Genomic DNA, 19,760 nt, shown 5'->3' with positions numbered 1-19,760 from the left:
GGGGGAGGTGGGACCTGTACAAATCGGACGGTCTGCATCTGGGTGGGACCGGAACCAATGTTCTCGGGGGTGTGTTTGCTAGTGCAGTTGGGGAGGGTTTAAACTAATGTGCCAGGGGGGTGGGAACCGATGTAGGAAGTCAGTGGGGACAGAAACAAAAGGCAGGAAGGGAGAGTGTGTAAAGCATGACCAGAGAAAGCAGGGCAGAGAGCAAGGAAGGTCTACATTAAACTGCATTTATTTCAATGCAAGGGGCCTGACGGGCAAAGCGGATGAACTCAGGGCATGGACGGGCACATGGGACTGGGATATTATAGCTATGACTGAAACATGGCTAAGGGAGGGGCAGGACTGGCAGCTCAATGTTCCGGGGTACAGATGCTATAGAAAGGATAGAACAGGAGGTAAGAGAGGAGGGGGAGTGGCGTTTTTGATTAGGGAGAACATCACGGCAGTACTTAGAGGGGATATATCCGAGGGTTCGCCCACTGAGTCTATATGGGTGGAACTGAAAAATAAGAAGGGAGAGATCACCTTGGTAGGACTGTACTACAGGCCCCCAAATAGTCAGCGGGAAATTGAGGAGCAAATATGTAAGGAGATTACAGAGAGCTGCAAGAATAATAGGGTGGTAGTAGTAGGGGACTTTAACTTTCCCAACATTGACTGGGACAGCCATAGCATTAGGGGCTTGGATGGAGGGAAATTTGTTGAGTGTATTCAGGAGGAATTTCTCATTCAATATGTGGATGGACCGACTAGAGAGGGGGCAAAACTTGACCTCGTCTTGGGAAATAAGGAAGGGCAAGTGACAGAAGTGCTAGTGAGGGATCACTTTGGGACAAGTGACCATAATTCCATTAGTTTTAAGATAGCTATGGAGAATGATAGGTCTGGCCCAAGAGTTAAAATTCTTAATTGGGGCAAGGCCAATTTTGATGGTATCAGACAGGAACTTGCAGAGGTAGATTGGGGGAGACTATTGGCAGGCAAAGGGACGGCTGGTAAATGGGAGGCTTTTAAAAATGTGTTAACCAGGGTGCAGGGTAAGCACATTCCCTTTAGAGTGAAGGGCAAGGCTGGTAGAAGTAGGGAACCCTGGATGGCTCGAGATATTGAGACTCTGGTCAAAAAGAAGAAGGAGGCATATGACGTACATAAGCAACTGGGATCAAGTAGATCCCTTGAAAAGTATAGAGATTGTCGTAATAGAGTTAAGAGGGAAATCAGGAGGGCAAAAAGGGGACATGAAATTGCTTTGGCAAATAATGCAAGGGAGAATCCAAAGAGATTCTACAGATACATAAAGGGGAAAAGAGTAACTCGGGACAGAGTCGGGCCTCTTAAGGATCAACAAGGACATCTATGTGCAGAGCCACAAGAGTTGGGTGAGATCCTGAATGAATATTTCTCATCGGTATTCACGGTGGAGAAAGGCATGGATGTTAGGAAACTAAGGGAAATAAATAGTGATGTCTTGAGAAGTGTGCATATTACAGAGGAGGAGGTGCTGGAAGTCTTAAAGCGCATCAGGGTAGATAAATCCCCGGGACCTGATGAAATGTATCCCAGGATGTTGTGGGAGGCTAGGGAGGAAATTGCGGGTCCCCTAACCGAGATATTTGAATCATCGGCAGCCACAGGTGAGGTGCCTGAAGATTGGAGAGTGGCGAATGTTGTGCCCTTGTTTAAGAAGGGCAGCAGGGAAAAGCCTGGGAACTACAGACCGGTGAGCCTAACGTCTGTAGTAGGTAAGTTGCTAGAAGGTATTCTGAGAGACAGGATCTACAAGCATTTAGAGAGGCAAGGACTGATTCGGGGCAGTCAGCATGGCTTTGTGCGTGGAAAATCATGTCTCACAAATTTGATTGAGTTTTTTGAGGGAGTGACCAAGAAGGTAGATGAGGGCAGTGCAGTAGACGTTGTCTACATGGACTTTAGCAAAGCCTTTGACAAGGTACCGCATGGTAGGTTGTTGCAGAAGGTTAAAGCTCACGGGATCCAGGGTGAGGTTGCCAATTGGATTCAAAATTGGCTGGACGACAGAAGGCAGAGGGTGGTTGTAGAGGGTTGTTTTTCAAACTGGAGGCCTGTGACCAGTGGTGTGCCTCAGGGATCGGTGCTGGGTCCACTGTTATTTGTGATTTATATTAATGATTTGGATGAGAATTTAGGAGGCATGGTTAGTAAGTTTGCAGATGACACCAAGATTGGTGGCACAGTGGATAGTGAAGAAGGTTATCTAGGATTGCAACGGGATCTTGATCAATTAGGCCAGTGGGCCGACGAATGGCAGATGGAGTTTAATTTAGATAAATGTGAGGTGATGCATTTTGGCTGATCGAATCAGGCCAGGACCTACTCAGTTAATGGTATGGCGTTGGGGAGAGTTATAGAACAAAGAGATCTAGGAGTACAGGTTCATAGCTACTTGAAGGTGGAGTCGCAGGTGGACAGGGTGGTGAAGAAGGCATTCGGCATGCTTGGTTTCATTGGTCAGAACATTGAATACAGGAGTTGGGACGTCTTGTTGAAGTTGTACAAGACATTGGTACGGCTACACTTGGAATACTGTGTGCAGTTCTGGTCACCCTATTATAGAAAGGATATTATTAAACTAGAAAGAGTGCAGAAAAGATTTACTAGGATGTTGCCGGGACTAATGTGGCAGGGGGATGGGAACCGATGCAGGAAGTCGGAGGGAAGTAAAACGGTTACCATTACACCGGACCAGATCTAGGATTGCTTGTTCCATCGTAGGTTCCATTATAGACTGTTATCGGAATCTACTGCGGATACATTCTATAAACTCCTCCTCAAGGCTGCCTTGACCTACCTGGTTAAACCAATCGACATGTAGATTAAAATCCCCCATGATAACTGCTGTACCATTTCTACATGCATCAGTTATTTCTTTGTTTATTGCCTGCCCCACCATAATGTTACTATTTGGTGGCCTATAGATTACTCCTATCAGTGACTCTTTCACCTTACTATTCCTGATTTCCACCCAAATGAATTCAACCTTATCCACCGTAGCACCAATGTCATCCCTCACTACTGAGGCTGTCATCCTTAAATAACAGAGCTACACCACCTCCCTTACCATCCATTCTGTCCTTCCGAATAGTTTGATACCCTCGGATATTTAACTCCCAGTCGTGACCATCCTTTGACCATGTTTCAGTAATGGCCACAAATTATAGTCATTCACGATGATTTGCACCATCAACTCATTCACCTTATTCCATATACTACGAGCCTTCAGGTAAAGTACCCTTATGTTGGCATTTATACCTCCATTTTGAATCTTGACACCTCTATCAATAACCTCTCCTCAGTTTATTTTTCCTTTTAATTTTTCTCCTAATTTTCCTTATCGTTGAATCCATATCTTCACATAACCTGCTGCTTTGCTTTCCATTTATGTTTTTACTTCCCGTTTTATTCCTTTTAGTATTACTGGGCCTATTCACTGAGCTTTCCTCAGTCACTATACCCTGTATTGTGGCCCTTTTTGACTCTGGCTTCTCTGCCTTACACTTTCTCCCTTACTGTCCGCATGCTTCTAACATGGGTCCACCTGGCGGGAGCTCGGACCCGTGGCCGCGGTGGCCATCCTGGTGGGGGGGGTCAGACTCCGGGGGAGCCCTCCACGACGGCCAGGTCCGTGATCGGGGGCCACTGATCGGTGGGCGGGCGAAATACGGGGAGGGGCCATTATATTCCGCGACGGCCCGCTGTGTGGCTCCGCCATGTTGCGTGGCGCCGGCATGCAAGCGGCCGCCGCGCACATGCGCAGACCCACGGCGAGCAGTGCAGGGCCGCGTATCGCAGTTGGAGCAGCGCAGAGCATTCCAGCACCATGCTGGCCCCCTGTGGGCAACAGAATCGCTGGGCCAAGAGGCCCGTTGACGCCAGCGTGAAACACTCTGGTCTTTACACCGGCATCAACACTTAGCCGTGTTTTCAGAGAATCCCGGTCATGACATCTAGTTCTCTCATCTAAATCATTAATATATATATATATATATATATATATAGCCCAGAGAACCATGGCCAACCTTCCCGAACAGGCGCCGGAATGTGGCAACTTTTCATAGTAACTTCGTTGAAGCCTACATGTGACAATAAGCAATTATTATTATTATTACATTCAGGATATGATGAGAAGGAAAAGTGAGGCTTTTAGCAAGTAAAAGTGGAACAAATCAACAGAGGCATTAGTCGAATACAGAAAGTATCCAGGAGCCTATAGTTCCCTGCTGCTTTCACAATGGAAATGCCTGGCTAATCAAGTCAACTTGCCATCCACTCAGCCTTTTCTCCTGCAGTTTGAACTTTGACATTCTTGTATTTGTCCTGGTGAGTGTAAGATGAAAAGCTTTGGCAACTTGTCTCTTTAGTAAACTGAAAGTGTTCAGCAAGCTGTGAGGAAGAAACGTCAAAAGGAGACATCAAGGAACTTGCAGATTGGATGGAATGGGCTAGTTCTGTATTATAAATTCAGTGTAAATTTGTAGAAGGTAACAGTTTGGTGCTGTGCAAATACAGTATACCATTTTCAATGCACCCAGAATAAAGGAACACTAGAGCGAAAGAGTCAAATGTCAGTTCACCCGGGTAACTTGAGATATTAGGACTGTTTCCACTGAAGCAAAGAGAGTTAAAAGGAGGTAAAATAGAAAAAGTTAATATTGGAAGCAGTTTTAATGACTTTAATAATGTTGGAGACGATAGGAGGATCATCAATTTTAATTGATTGCATAGAATTATAGGATAATTACAACACAAAAGGAGGCCAGTCAGCTCATCGTGTCTGCACTTTGCATGAGCAAATCAACTCGTGCCACTCCCTCACCTTTTCCCCATAGTCCTGAAAATTATTTCTCTTCAGATAATATGTCTCTTTTGAAGTCATGATTGAATCTGTCTCCACTACATTCGAACAATGAATTCTGGATCCTGACCACTTGCAGTGTAAAAAATGTTTTCCTCGTGTCTCCATTGCTTCCTTGGTCAATCATCTTAAATATGTGTCTTCTGGTTCGCAATCTTTCCACCAATGGAAACAGTTTCTCCCTCTCTGCTCTGCCCAGACCCCTCAACATTTTGAGCATCTCCATCAAACCTGAGAGGGTAACATAAATTCCTTTGCGTATAAATTTTTTTTAAAATCAAGAATGCCTGAAATAGTGGCCTGTGAGCCTTTAGGGAGATGAATTTTTAAATCCGTGGATTTACACAAAGCTGTGAATGAGCATGATGTAGTTGGATTAGTTTGGGGAAAGATAAAGGATGATAAGGGAAGTCTTGTGGCGCAATGGATAGCACCCTTGCCACTGAACCAGAAACTCCGAGTTCAAATTCCACCTCAGGACTTGAATGACGATGTGCTCATAATGTGGCCAAACAGATTTAGTATCAACCTGCAAATCCTTCCAACACGCGCCAATGGCAGGCGGTAGGAAAGGGAGAGATTCCTGGTCAGCCATGCGATGGAAGGAATGTTGGAGCCTCTACCATCACTGCCCATAGCTCCAGTCTACAACAAGCCTGTAAAAGTACATGTTGGCTCGGCAACTTAAACTTCCTGCGTGAACTGTAACACGTAAGAACTAGGAGCAAGAGTAGATCATCTGGCCCCTCGAGCCTGCTCTGCCATTCAATCATCATCACATGGCTATGGGAAGAGAATGGAGCAGTGGAATTAGTTTGGGATTGATACAGGGCAATGGAGAGAGTATGAGGCAGTTTTTTTTTTTTTAATTCATTTAAGGGGTGTGGGTCTTGTTGACCAGGTTGCATGTATTTCCCATCCTAATTGTCCTTCAGAAGGTGGGGGTGAGCTGCCTTTATGAACTGCTGCAGTGCCTGAAGTGTAGGTGCACCACCATGCTGTTGGGGAGAGAGTTCCAGGATAACGAACAGCGATATATTTCTAAGTCAGGTTGGTGTGTGGCTTGGAGGGGAACTTCCAGGTGGTGATGTTCCCAAGTGTTTGCTGCCCTGTTCTCCTAGATGGTAGCAGTAATGGGTTTGGAAGCTGCTGCCTAAGGAGCCTTGGTGAGCTCCTTCAGTGCATCTTGTAGATGGTGCACACAGCTGCTACTGGGCACCGGTGGTGGAGGGAATGAATGGTTCTGGATAGGGTGCCAATCAAGCAGACTGCTGTGTCCTCTATGGTTTTGAGTTTATTGAGTGTTGTTGGAGCTGCACTCATCCAGGCAAATGGAGACTATGCTGTTACACTCCTGACTTGTGCCCTGTAGAGGGTGATCGGCTCGGGGGTGGGGGGGAGGGGGGGTCAGGAGGTGTTACTCGCAGTAGGATTTCCAGCCTCTGACCTGCTGATGTAGCCACAGTATTAATATGACTAGTCCAGTTCAGTTTCTAATCAATGGTAACCCCCCCACGGTGTTGCTAGTGTGGGATTCAGCGATGATAATGTCATTGAATATCAAGGGGAGATGGTTAGATCCTCTCTTGTAGGAGATGGTCATTGCCTGGAACTTGTGTGGCGCGAATGTAACTTTCCACTTGTCAGCCCAAGCCTGGATGTTGTCCAGGTCTTGCTGAATTTGCACATGGACTGTTTCATTATCTGAGGAGAGTTGCGAATGGTGCTGAACATTGTGCAGTCATCCGCAAACATCCCCACTTCTGACCTTATGATGGAAGGAAGGCCATTGATGAAGCAGCTGAAGATAGCTGGGCAGAGGACACTACCCTGAGGAACTCCTGCAGTGATGTCCTGAGATAATTGCCCTCCAAACAGCCTCCAGCATCTTCCAGGAGTTAGTTTGGGATTGATACAGAGCTATGGGGAGCAAGCTGGGCAGCAGGATTAGTTTAGTTTTTCCTCTCACTTTTACGTAGGGATAATGAGCCTAGAGTTTGACCAAGGCACTTTTAATGAACTATTTTTCTACACGGAATAATTACAAATACACTTCACATCAGTCAAGATCAATTAAATATGTGGTTCTCAATTTAGGAAGCAAAACATAACTTTACACTGTGCTTGCTTTAATGCACCCAGGAAAAAAATTATTCTGTCAGTTACAAATGCTATTTCTTGCAGTTCCCTGTTTAGAAAGAAGACATTTAGGTAGTGATTTTCATAACCACAGGACGTACCAAATCACTTTAGCCAATGAATTGCAGTCATTATTATAATGTAGGAAATTCAGCAGTCAATTTGCACATGGCAAATTATTTTGATTCATTCAATGTTCTTAGAACATCACATCTCAAGTACTTCATTTCCTGCAGTTAAACCCTACCTAGAATTCTATTGCCTGTGTTTAACCTTCAGCAGTAGCCGCTCCCTGAGGCTTTTATCCCTTCTTGTCATTGACTGATAAGTAAGCTGCACATTTACAGAACTTGGGCCAGGATTTGAAGTGTGGCTTTGACCATTGATCGCTATTTTGATGGCCAGGAGGCTCTAGCTGGCTTTTCACGTGAATTGTTCTCACTCAAGTGCCAAACTCCTTTGTCACTAGGCCAAAGGAAATCATTGAATAGTAGTTTTTCTCCTCTTGAGCTGAGACATGACGTTGCAATGATAGTCTGGCTGTGGTCCCAGAGTGTTCAGCACATCGTGCTCTGCTTGCTTGCCCACTTAAACCTGTCATTTCCTGGAACTGCACTGCTTCCTTGCAGTTCTTGGTAATTGCTTTTTTCTCTGACGTATTTGGAGCAGTGTTATTACTCAGCCAGTCAGCTGTTGTTGACATTTAACTTTCTTCATTGTGTATTCATGAAGTGTCTAAAACATTTATGTGTGTTAGTCATTTATTTAACCAATTTCAGGTAAAATTCTAAACATAAAGTGTTCATTGTAAAAAAAACTTTCTAAATAAATTCAAGTTTCCTTCAAATTTCATTACCCACAATTGTACAAGCGATCAAGATCTTTTTCTTTTATACACGTGAATGTAAGCCCTAGAACATTTTCCAGTTGTAGGAGCAGGACAGGTGTACAGCATGGGGTTAGTTGGACTAAAGCTCCTTCTACACTTTTCCATTAATGGGCAGAATTCTCCGTTTGGGAGACTTATGTTCTCTGGAGCTAAATTGCAACTGGCTTATGTTCCCCTGGGAGCGCAAACCGGCAAGCAATTCAGTGTTCCACGCCATGCATGGTGTGGAATACGAGGGATTCTTTGCTACCGGGCCGCCATCTTGTGGCCAACGACCCTGCACCGAAATTCGGCCCCGCACAGCACGCCCCTTGCCTGGGTGTCCCCTCCCACCACCCCCAAGTACATGGGTGACCCCACCCACACACGCAGGGTCCCCTGAAATTGGTAGACCCCCCCCCCCCCACAGGGACCCCTACCAGGTTCACGTTGGTAGAGACCACAAGTGACCTGCGCCCAGGCTATTGCTGGGAGACCAGAGCATTGGGCTCCGGGCTCGCTAAATAGATGCCAATGGGTCAGTTAAGGCCCATTTCCACTTACTTACATGCTCCTGCTGGCATGCAGCCTCGACCTCGATCCCACTACCAGCGGGGTTTCAGAGCGTCGCGATCGGCTCGGTGCCCAGCGTCAATCCCGATTTTGCCTGATGTTTGATTCTCTGTCCCATCGGGGAACGTGATCCGGGCGTCCCAGGTGGAGAATACCGCCCAATATGTTTCAGTTACATTTTGCCCCATTCATGTCAGTTTTATCTTTCTTCCACTGCTAATCTGTTTGAGGGTGTCAGAACCTGCATTAAAACTGCCACAAGGTTCGTTTTCATGACTTCTTGTCGCTGGCAAAGAATGGGAACAGTCCCATCAGTTAGCTTGCTTCACTTACAATGCTCCTGCCCTAGTGCAGGAGCAGTGGCAGGAGCATTGTGTCATCTTTTAAAAAATGTGTCTTTAAAGAGATTTATTGGATTAGAACTCAGCTTGACTGCCCTTGACCCCGCTATTCAAAATAGAGAAAACGGGGAACTATAGACCTGTGAGCCTAATGTCGGTAGTAGGGAAGTTGCTGGAGTCTGTTATCAAGATTTCATAGCACAGCATTTGGAAAGCAGTGGTGTAATCAGACAAAGTCAGCATGGATTTACAAAAGGGAAATCATGCTTGACAAATCTACTGGAGTTCTTTGATATAACTAGTAGAGTTGACTAGGAAGAATTGGTGGATGTGGTTTATTTAGACTTTCAGAAGGCTTTCGATAAGGTCACATATCAGATTAATATGTAAAGTTAAAGCATAGGGGATTACAGGCAGTATCTTGAGATCAATAGAAAGCTGGTTAGCAGACGGGAAGCAAAAAGCTGGAATAAATGGGTCTTTTGCTGATTGACAGGCAGTGACTAGTGGAGTACTGCAGGGCCAGGACCCCAACTGTTCACATCATATATTAATGATTTGGACAAGGAAACAAAATGTTTTATCTCCAAATTTGCAGATGATACAAAGTTGGGTGGGAGGGTGAGCTGTGAGGAGGATGCAGAGATGCTTCAGCACGATTTGGACAGGCTGAGTGAGTGGACACATGCATGGCACATGCAGTATAATGTGGATAAATAATAAGACCGTAAGAGACAGGAGCAGAATTAGGCCACTCAGTCCATCGAGTCTGCTCCGCATTCAATCATGGCTGATATTTTCTCATCCCCATTCTCCTGCCTTCTCCCCATAACCTCTGATACCCTTATTAATCAAGAACCTATCTATCTCTGTCTGAAAGACACTCAGTGATTTGGCCTCCACAACCTTCTGTGGCAAAGAGTTCCACAGATTCACCACCCTCTGGCTGAAGAAATTCCTCCTCATCTCTGTTTTAAAGGATCGTCCCTTTAGTCTGAGATTGTGTCCTCTGGTATCCGCTTCGGTTGCAAAAATAGGAAGGAAGATTATTTTTTGATTGGGTGTATATTGAGAGAGGTGGATACTCAGCGAGACCTTGGTGTCCTCGTGCATCAGTCGCTGAAAGTAAGCGCGCAGATACAGCAGGCAGGAAAGAAGGCAAATGGTATTTTGGCCTTCACAGCGAGACAATTTGAGTATAGGAATAGGGATGTTTTACTACAATTGTATAGGGCATCGGTGAGGCCACACCTGGAGTACTGTGCGCAGTTTTGGTGTCCTTATCTGAGGCAGGGTGTTTGTTTGCTATGGAGGAAGTGCAGCGAAGGTTCACCAGGCTGATTCCTGGGATGGTGGGGCAATCTCTCCTCATATGACAGTCGGTTAGGATCATATTAATTGGAGTTTAGAAGAGTGAGATGGGATCTCATAGAAACTTACAAAATTCTAACAGGATTAGACCGGGTAGATTCAGAAAAAATGTTCCCAATGGTGGGTAGTCCAGAACTCGGGGCCACAGTTTGAGGATAAGGGGTAAGTAAACCTTTTAGGACTGATGTGAGGAGAAATTTCTTCACCCAGAGAGTGGTGAATCTGTGACATTCACTGCCACAGGGAGTAGTTGAGGCAAAAATGTGGTGTAATTTCAAGAAGGAATTCGATATATCTCTTGGGGTTAAAGGGATATGGGGGAAGGCAGGATCAGGCTATTGAACGTTTTGGTTGGCTTGGACCAAAGGGCCAGTCTCCATGCTGTAGATTCTCTGAGCTTGATGACCATAATGAATGGCGGAGCAGGCTCGAAGGGCAGAATGGCTTCCTCCTATTTTCTATGTTAACAAAGTTAAAACTAAAGTATAATGCATTTAACAATATTTCAACATTAAAATTAAAATGTTTAAGATCCTGGATAATCTATTTTTTTCCATTCCAAAGGTAATGGAAACGAAGGACATGCTGTACATCGTGACAGAGTTTGCACAGAATGGCGAGATGTTTGGTGAGTTTACCTTTGTCTTCACAAATATTTGCAATAGGTTAAAAGATGATTTTTATTTGCTGTGAAAAGTGAACAATAGTAACCACATCCTTTGTAATCCACAGATTACCTGTCTACAAATGGCCCATTGAGTGAGAGTGAGGCACGTGCAAAATTCTGGCAGATACTGTTGGCTGTAGAATATTGTCACAATCATCACATTGTTCACAGGGATTTGAAAAGTGAGAATCTGCTGCTCGATGATAAGATGAACATTAAAATTGCAGGTAGGGTAAAAGCCAGTTTTTGTCAAGCTCAGCCGATGTGTCGATGCTGGTTCATTGTGCATTTCATTCTGAGGAGAGCAAAGAACATAAAACAGTACAGGACAGAACAGGCCCTTCAGCCCTCGATGTTGTGCCGAGCATTGTCCAAAACCAAGATCAAGCTTTCCCACTCCCTGTCATTCTGGTGTGCTCCATGTGCCTATCCAATAACCGCTTGAAAGTTCCTAAAGTGTCCGACTCCACTATCACAGCAGGCAGTCCATTCCACACCCTAACCACTCTCTGAGGAAAGAACCTACCTCGGACATCCCTCCTATAGCTCCCACCCTGAATCTTATAGTTATGCCCCCTTGTAACAGCTCCATCCACCCGAGGAAATAGTCTCTGAACGTCCACTCTATCTATCCCCTTCATTATCTTATAAACCTCTATTAAGTCGCCTCTCATCCTCCTCCACTCCAAAGAGAAAAGCTCTAGTTCCCTCAACCTTTCCTCACAAGACGTATCATGCAAACCAGGCAGCATCCTGGTAAATCTCCTTTGCACCCTTTCCAATGCTTCCACATCCTTCCTATAATGAGGTGACCAGAACTGCACATAATACTCCAAATGTGGTCTCACCAGGGTCATGTATAGTTGCAGCATAACCCCACGGCTCTTAAACTCAAGCCCCCTGTTAATAAACACTAACACACTATAAGCCTTCACAGCTCTAACCACTTGAGTGGCAACCTTCTGAGATCTGTGGACATGAACCCCAAGATCTCTCTATTCCTCCACATTCCTCAGAACCCTGCCGTTGACCCTGTAATCCGCATTCAAATTTTTTCTACCAAAATGAATCACCTCGCACTTATCAGGGCTAAACTCCATCTGTCATTTTTCGGCCCAGCTCTGCATCCTATCAATGTCTCTTTGCAGCCTACAACAGCCCTCCACCTCATCCACTACTCCTCCAATCTTGGTGTCATCAGCAAATTTACTGACCCACCCTTCAGCCCCCTCCTCCAAGTCATTGATAAAAATTACAAATAGCGGAGGACCCAGCACTGATCCCTGTGGTACACCGCTGGTAACTGGTCTCCAGTCTGAACATTTTCCATCCACCACCAACCTCTGTCTTCTATGTGATAGCCAGTTACTTATCCAATTGGCCAAATTTCCCTCTATCCCACCCCTCCTTACTTTCTTCACGAGCTGACCATGGGGAACCTTATCAAACGCCTTACTAAAATCCATGTATACGATATCAACTGCTCTACCTTCATCTACACACTTAGTTACCTCCTCAAAGAATTCAATCAAATTTGTGAGGCTAGACCTACCCTTCATGAATCCGTGTTGACTATCCCGGATTAAGCTGCATCTTTCCAAATGGTCATAAATCCTATCCTTCAGGACCTTTTCCATTATCTTCCTGACCACCGAAGTAAGACTAACTGGCCTATAATTACCAGGGTCATTCCTATTCCCTTTCTTGAACAGAGGAACAACATTCGCCACTCTCCAGTCCTCTGGCATTATCCCCGTGGACAGCGAGGACCCAAAGATCAAAGCCAAAGGCTCTGCAGTCTCATCCCTTGCCTCCCAAAGAATCCTTGGGTATATCCCATCTGGCCCAGGGGACTTGTCGACCCTAAGCTTTTTCAAAATTGCTAATACATCCTTCCTCAGAACATCTACTTCCTTCAGCCTACCCGCCTGAATCACACTCTCATCCTCAAAAACATGGCCCCTCTCCTTTGTGAACACTGAAGAAAAGTATTCATTCAATGCCTCTCCTATTTCTTCTGACTCCATGCACAAGTTCCCACTACTGTCCTTGACCGGCCCTACCCTCACCCTGGTCATTCTTTTATTTCTCACATCAGAGGAAAAAGCCTTGGGGTTTTCTTTGACCCGACCCACCAATGACTTCTCATTCCCCCTACTAGCTCTCTTAAGCCCTTTTTTCAGCTCATTCCTTGCTACCTTGTAACCCTCAAGCGACCCTACTGAACCTTGTTTTCTCATCCTTACATACTCTTCCTTTTTCCTCTTGACAAGACATTCAACCTGTTTTGTGAACCATGGTTCCCTCACACGGCCATTTCCTCCCTGCCTGACAGGAACATGTTGAACAATTTTCCAAAGTGTTTCTTTCCCTCTTCATATGTACTGTTCTATTGTGCTCTGGGTTGGAGACCAGCTTGTTCTCAGGCTGCACTCCTCCTCTGCAGTTAAACGTAGGAGAAAGGGGCACTTACTCTGCTGCTGATTGTCATTGGTGCTTTTCCAGAAAATAACAGGCTGATCATCCAACAATAGCCTAATCCCACTTTCCCCCATATCCTTTGATCCCCTTCACTCTAAGTGCTACACCTAACTGCTTCTTGAAACCATGCAATGTTTTGGATTCAACTACTTCCTGTGGTAACAAATTCCACAAGCTCACCACTCTCTGGGTGAAGACATTTCTCCTCATCTCTGTCCTAAATTGTCTACCCCGTATCCTCAGACTGTGACCCCTGGTTCTGGACACCCCCACCATCGGGAACATCCTTCCCGCATCAACCCTGTCCAGTCCTGTTAGAATTTTATAGGTTTCTATGAGATCCCCCCCCCTCTCTCATTCTTCTTTATTCCAGCGAATACAATCCTAACCGATTCAATCTCTCCTTGTACATCAGTCCTGCCATCCCAGGAATCAGTCTGGTAAAAGTTCGCTGCACTCCCTCTATAGCTAGAACATCCTTCCTCAGGGAAGGAGACCAAAACTGTACACAATATTTCAGGTGTGGCCTCACCACCAGGGCCCTGTATTAGTTGCAGCAAGACATCCCTTCTCATGTACTCGAATCCTCTTGCAATGAAGGCCAACATACTATTTGTCTTCTTTACCGCCTGCTGCGCCTCCATGCTTACTTTCAGTGATTGGTGTTCGAGAACACCCAGGTCACACTGCACACTCCCCTCTCCTAATTTATGGCCATTCAGATAATAGTCTGCTTTCCCGTTATTGCTACCAAAGTGGATAACCTCACATTTCTCCAAATTATACTGCATCTGCCATTCATTTACCCACTCACTCAACATGTCCAAATCACACTGAAGCATCTCTGCATCCTCCTCACAGCTCACCCTCCCACCCAACTTGGTGTCATCTGCAAATTTGGAGATATGACATTTTGTTCCCTCATCTAAATATATATTGTGAATAGCTGGGTCCCAGCACCGATCCCTACAATGCCCCACTAGTCACTGGCTGCCAATTTGAAAAATACGCATCAATTCCTACTCTTTGTTTCCTGTCTGCCAACCAGTTTTCTATCCATCTCAATATACTACCCCCAATCCTATGCACTTTAATTTTATACGCTAATCTTTTAAAAAAATATATTTTTTATTCTCCTTTTTCACATTTTCTCCCAAATTTACACCCAACAATAATCAGTAACGAATGTAATGTCAATCCCCATATCAATAACAACGATTCCATCCTCCCACCAAACCCCAGACATTAGCCCGCATGGTAACATAAACAAATGACAAAAAGGAATCAGGAACCATGCTTAGTCACCATTAACACATATAGTCCCTCTCTTCCCCCCCCCACCCCGTTCGATGTGATCCAATTCTCGAAAGTGCATAATGAATAACGCCCATGAATTGTAGAACCCCTCCATCCTTCCCCCCAGTTCAAATTTGACCTTTTCAAGCGTCAAGAATTCCAGCAGGTCACCCCGCCGCGCCAGGGCACAGAGTGGAGAGGTTGCTCTCCACCCTAACAGGATCCGTCTTCGGGCGATCAACGAGGCGAATGCTACAACATCTGCCTCCGCACCCGTTTCCAACCCTGGCTGGTCCGACACCCCGAATATGGCCTCCTGAGGGCCCGGGTCCAGTTTCACGTGCACCACTTTAGAGATTACCTAAAAACCTTCTTCCAGTAATCCCCCAGCTTTGGACAGGACCAAAACATATGAACATGGTTTTTGGTATCTTATATGTGTCCTCGTTTGTGAAGACAAAACCAAAGTATCTATTTAGTTGCTCAGCCATTTCTTTTCCCCTATAGTACATTCCCCCGTTTCTGACTGTAGGGGACTTGTATTTGTCTTCACCAATCTTTTTCTCTTCACGCACCAACGGAACTGATACAGTCAGTTTTTATGCTCCCTGCAAGCTTGCTTTCGTACTCTATTTTTCCCTTCTTAATCAATCACTTGGTCCTTCTTTACTGAATTCTAAACTGCTCCCAATCCTCAGACCTGTTGTTTTTCTTGGCCAATTTACATGCTACTTCCTTGGATTGAATACTATCCCTAGTTATCCTTGTATGCCATGGATTGGCCACCTTTCCCATTTTACTTTTGTGCCAGACAGAATAAACAAATGTTGCAGTCCCTCCATGCACCCTTTGAGAATTTGCCATTGCCAATACACTGTCATCCCTTTAAGTAACATTCCGCAATCGATTATCCCTTTAAATAACGTTCCGCAATCGATCAAAGCCAAATCATGCCCATTTTATCGTAGTTTCCTTTGTTAAGATACAGGACCCTAGTCTCAGAATCAACTCCGTCCCTCTCCATCTTGATGAAAAATTCTGTCATATTATAGTCTCTCATCCACAAGGGGTCTCACACTAGATTGCCAATGATTCTGTTCTCATTACACAGTCCCTAGTCTAGGATGGCCTGTTCTCTAGTTGGCTCCTCAACATATTGGTCAGAAAACATCCCGTACACTACAGGAATTCCTCCTCTACGGTATTGTGACAAACTTGATTTTGCCCAATCTATATGCAGATTAAAATCACCCATAATTACAGATGTTCCTTTATTACATGCATCTCTAATTTTCTGTATAATGCCATTCCCAACAATATCTGCAGTTCGGGGGTCTATATACAACGCCCATGAATGTTTTTTGCCTCGTGGTGTTTCTCCACTCTACCCAAACAGATTCCACATTGCCTGAGTTAATATCCTCCCTCACTATTATGTTAAAGGTTAATAGGTTCAGGTTTCTGGTTTCATGGAATCTTCTCTGTGCAAGAATGTCGGGGCAGTTTATAAACTGGAGTGCTGAGCACCAAGTGGAGAGTGAAGGAATTTGGATTTTGGGATGTTGTGATGCTGAAACTGAAGATACTGGCCGCCATTCCCCCTCGCTCTCCCCCTCGCTCTCCCCCTCGCTCTCGCTCTCGCTCTCCCTCTCGCTCTCCCTCTCGCTCTCGCTCTCCCTCTCGCTCTCCCTCTCGCTCTCCCTCTCGCTCTCCCTCTCGCTCTCCCTCTCGCTCTCCCTCTCGCTCTCCCTCTCGCTCTCCCTCTCGCTCTCCCTCTCCCTCTCCCTCTCGCTCTCCCTCTCCCTCTCCCTCTCGCTCTCCCTCTCGCTCTCTCCCCCCCCCCCCCCCCCCCAAGCTGTGTATTTTGTGCCAGTGGAGGCAGCTTGCCTTTGGCCACTGGTAGGGTCTTCAAGCCACGCCAAGTTCTACAGCGTCTTGTGTGGCTGGCTCACCCCACCACAAGGTGGGGTTGCGTTTGGTGGGAACATAAGATCCCTCCGGTGGGATGGGCCAGAAAACCATGACGACCATTTTAAAAAGGATTAATTCATGATATCTGGGCTGGCTAGACCAGCATTTGAAAATGAAATGAAAATCGCTTATTGTCACAAGTAGGCTTCAAATGAAGTTACTGTGAAAAGCCCCTAGTCGCCACATTCTGGCGCCTGTTCAGGGAGGCTGATACAGGAATTGAACAGTGCTGCTGGCCTGCCTTGGTCTGCTTTCAAAGCCAGCGATTTAGCCCTGTGCTAAACCAACCCCTTTTTGTCACCCATCCCTAATTGCGCTTGAGAACCGCTGCAGTCCATGTGAAGCAGGTCCACCCACTGTGCTGTTAGGGATGGAGTTCCAGGATTTTGACCCAGTGAAAGTGAAGGAATGGTGATATATTTCTAAATCAGGGTAGAGTGTGGTTTGGAGGGAAGCTTCCAGGTGGTGGGGTTCCCAGGTATCTGCTGCTCCTGTCCTTCTAGATGGTAGAGGTTACAGATAAAAGTTTGCAGAGTTTGCAGCCTCTGAAGTTAAGTTGTGTTTTGTATAAGTTCGAAGTGATGTTCAAGAGACAGGATGCATTTAGAATGTTGGGTGAGTAATCTTCCTCTTCTTCCACAGATTTTGGTTTTGGAAATTTTTATAAGCATGGTGAGTCATTGTCTACTTGGTGTGGAAGTCCACCTTATGCAGCACCAGAAGTCTTTGAAGGAAGAGAATATGAAGGCCCCCACATTGATATCTGGGTACGTAATGCAAAAGCAACTTGATCACAAACTTGGGACATCTTTGATTCTGGCGCAGGTGAAGAAATGACAAATGTCCTTTTGTTCCAACAGAGTTTGGGAGTTGTCCTGTATGTTCTAGTTTGTGGATCCCTGCCATTTGATGGGCCGACATTACCAATTCTGAGGCAGAGGGTAATAGAGGGCCGTTTCCGAATCCCATTCTTCCTATCTGAAGGTACGTTTAGTCTCTGCACATTCACCATTTCTAAGCTATACCTTTTTTATTTATTTTTAATATTCATCAGATTAATATCAAATTCCTCTCCTAAAATGTGAAGTTTATGTACACTTGTTGGGCGGCACGCTGGCTATCACTGCTGCCTCATGCACCAAGGACCCGGGTTCAATTCCGGCATTTGGGTGACTCTGTGGATGATGTGGAGGTGCAGGTATTGGACTGGGGTGGGCACAGTAAGAAGTCTTACTTACAAGGTTAAAGTCCAACAGGTTTGTTTGGAATCACTGGCTTTCTGAGCACAGTCCCATTATCAGGACTCACCTGAGGAAGGAGCTGCGCTCCGAAAGCTAGTGATTCCAAACAAACCTGTTGGACTTTAACCTGGCGTTGTAAGACTTCTTATTGTGTCTGTGTGGAGTTTGCACTTTCTCCCCGTGTCTACGTGGGTTTCCTCCGGGTGCTCCGGTTTCCTCCCACAGTCCAAAGATGTGCAGGTTAGGTGGATAGGCCATGATAAATTGGCCGTTAGTATCCAGAAGGTTGGGTGGGGTTGCTGGGTTACAGGGATGGGGTGGAGGTGCGGGCCTAGGTAGGGTACTGTTTCCAAGGGTCGGTGCAGGCTCGATGAGCCGAATGGCCTCCTTCCGCACAGTAGGGATTCTATGTACAGATTGAGCTTAATCCTGACTAAGAGTGATGATTTGTTCTAACAGACTGTGAAAATTTAATCCGACGAATGTTGATGGTGGATCCTATGAAGCGGATTACAGTCTCTCAGATTAAACAACACCGCTGGATGTTGGCACAGAAACCACCAGTGTATTCCCTCAAAGACTACAACTCCAATCTGGGCAATTACAACCAGCAAGTTCTTGGCCTCATGCAGAACCTTGGGATTGACAGACAGAAGACCATTGAGGTAAAGCAGCATGTGTGACAGGAGGATCTTGAGCCAATGCTGTAAAGGAATAATTAGGGTAGTAATGTGTTTTATATTTACATCGCAATGTGAAAATGAAGGAGACAAAACGGAAATTGTAGAAAAGTTTCCTTTGATGTTAGATATCAAAGTAGAACTAATTTATTAAAGATAACTTTGCATTATTTAAATTATTTTCAAATCACTGGGAGGACTTCCGTTTTCTATAATTCCAGAGTTGACTGGATATCAATTGGATATAATTCCAAATATCTTGTGTTGTCTAGCTTTTAGCTACAAAGATGAATGCTGGAAGTTTGGATCCTTGTGTTATTTTGTTCCAACAGTTCTATGGATTTTTTATTTTGCAGTCAGTACAGAACAGCAGTTACAACCACTTTTCTGCAATCTACTACCTTCTTCTCGAACGAGTTAAAGAGCACAGGAGTAACCAGACACTAAACTATCAGACTTCATCACAATATCAAGTGCCCAGAACAGCCCCCGAACAGATGCAAACAGGGGTGAGTGATGAATAGTATTAGTTATAAATGACGTTAGATGGGGCTTCAGGCAAACTTCATTTCTGGGGAATTATTGGTGACCAATTTTATTTTCTAAGGTTTATTCTTTCCTTGCTTTATTCACGGGATGTAGGCATCGCTTGCAAAGCTACTATGAGTTGCCCATCCCAAAATTGCCTTTGAAAGAAACATTTCAGAGGACAGTTGAGAGCTGCATTGCTGTGGCTCTGCAGGCCAGACAGGGCATGGACAGCAGATTTCCTTCCCAAAAGGATCAGATGAGTCTTTATGGCAATCAGTGATAGTTGTCATAGTTACCATTGTGGAGACTAGTATTTTTATATTCCAGATTTATTAATTTAATTTAATTTCCACCAGCTGTTATGGTAGAATTTGTTTAGCACAGTAGGCTAAACAGCAGGCTTGTAATGCAGAACAATGCCAGCAGCGCCGGTTCAATTCTCGTACCAGCCTCCCCGAACAGGCGCCAGAATGTGGCGACTAGGGCCTTTTCACAGTAATTTCATTGAAGCCTACTTGTGACAATAAGTGATGATTATTATTATTTCCCCAGACCATTAGCCAGGATCTGTGGATTACTAAGCCGGTGACATTACTCACCACTATACCGCATGTAAAATAATATTAAAGGTGCAAGTACTTATCAGAAATGCAAATTAACTAGTCTGAGCATCAGACTAAGTTCCTGTGACAGTTCCTCTA

At 45.1% G+C, this 19,760-nt stretch overlaps 1 protein-coding gene across 2 annotated transcripts in view; it reads left to right on the top strand.

Annotated features, from left to right (window-relative positions):
* sik1 (salt-inducible kinase 1) overlaps positions 1–19,760 on the top strand; it is a 38,003-nt gene that overhangs the window by 4,054 nt on the left and 14,189 nt on the right. For both annotated transcript variants that reach the window (XM_072513050.1, XM_072513049.1), the window contains exons 3-8: positions 10,757–10,820; positions 10,925–11,086; positions 17,250–17,374; positions 17,468–17,591; positions 18,308–18,513; positions 18,885–19,037. In XM_072513050.1, the coding sequence (XP_072369151.1) occupies positions 10,757–10,820; positions 10,925–11,086; positions 17,250–17,374; positions 17,468–17,591; positions 18,308–18,513; positions 18,885–19,037 (834 nt within the window). The remainder of the gene's footprint in view (positions 1–10,756; positions 10,821–10,924; positions 11,087–17,249; positions 17,375–17,467; positions 17,592–18,307; positions 18,514–18,884; positions 19,038–19,760) is intronic.

Source organism: Scyliorhinus torazame, chromosome 8 (assembly GCF_047496885.1).
Source record: "Scyliorhinus torazame isolate Kashiwa2021f chromosome 8, sScyTor2.1, whole genome shotgun sequence".
Lineage (NCBI taxonomy): Eukaryota > Metazoa > Chordata > Chondrichthyes > Carcharhiniformes > Scyliorhinidae > Scyliorhinus > Scyliorhinus torazame.
The sequence above is the reverse complement of the archived record's forward strand: the minus strand, read 5'-3'. Positions and strand labels throughout refer to the sequence as shown.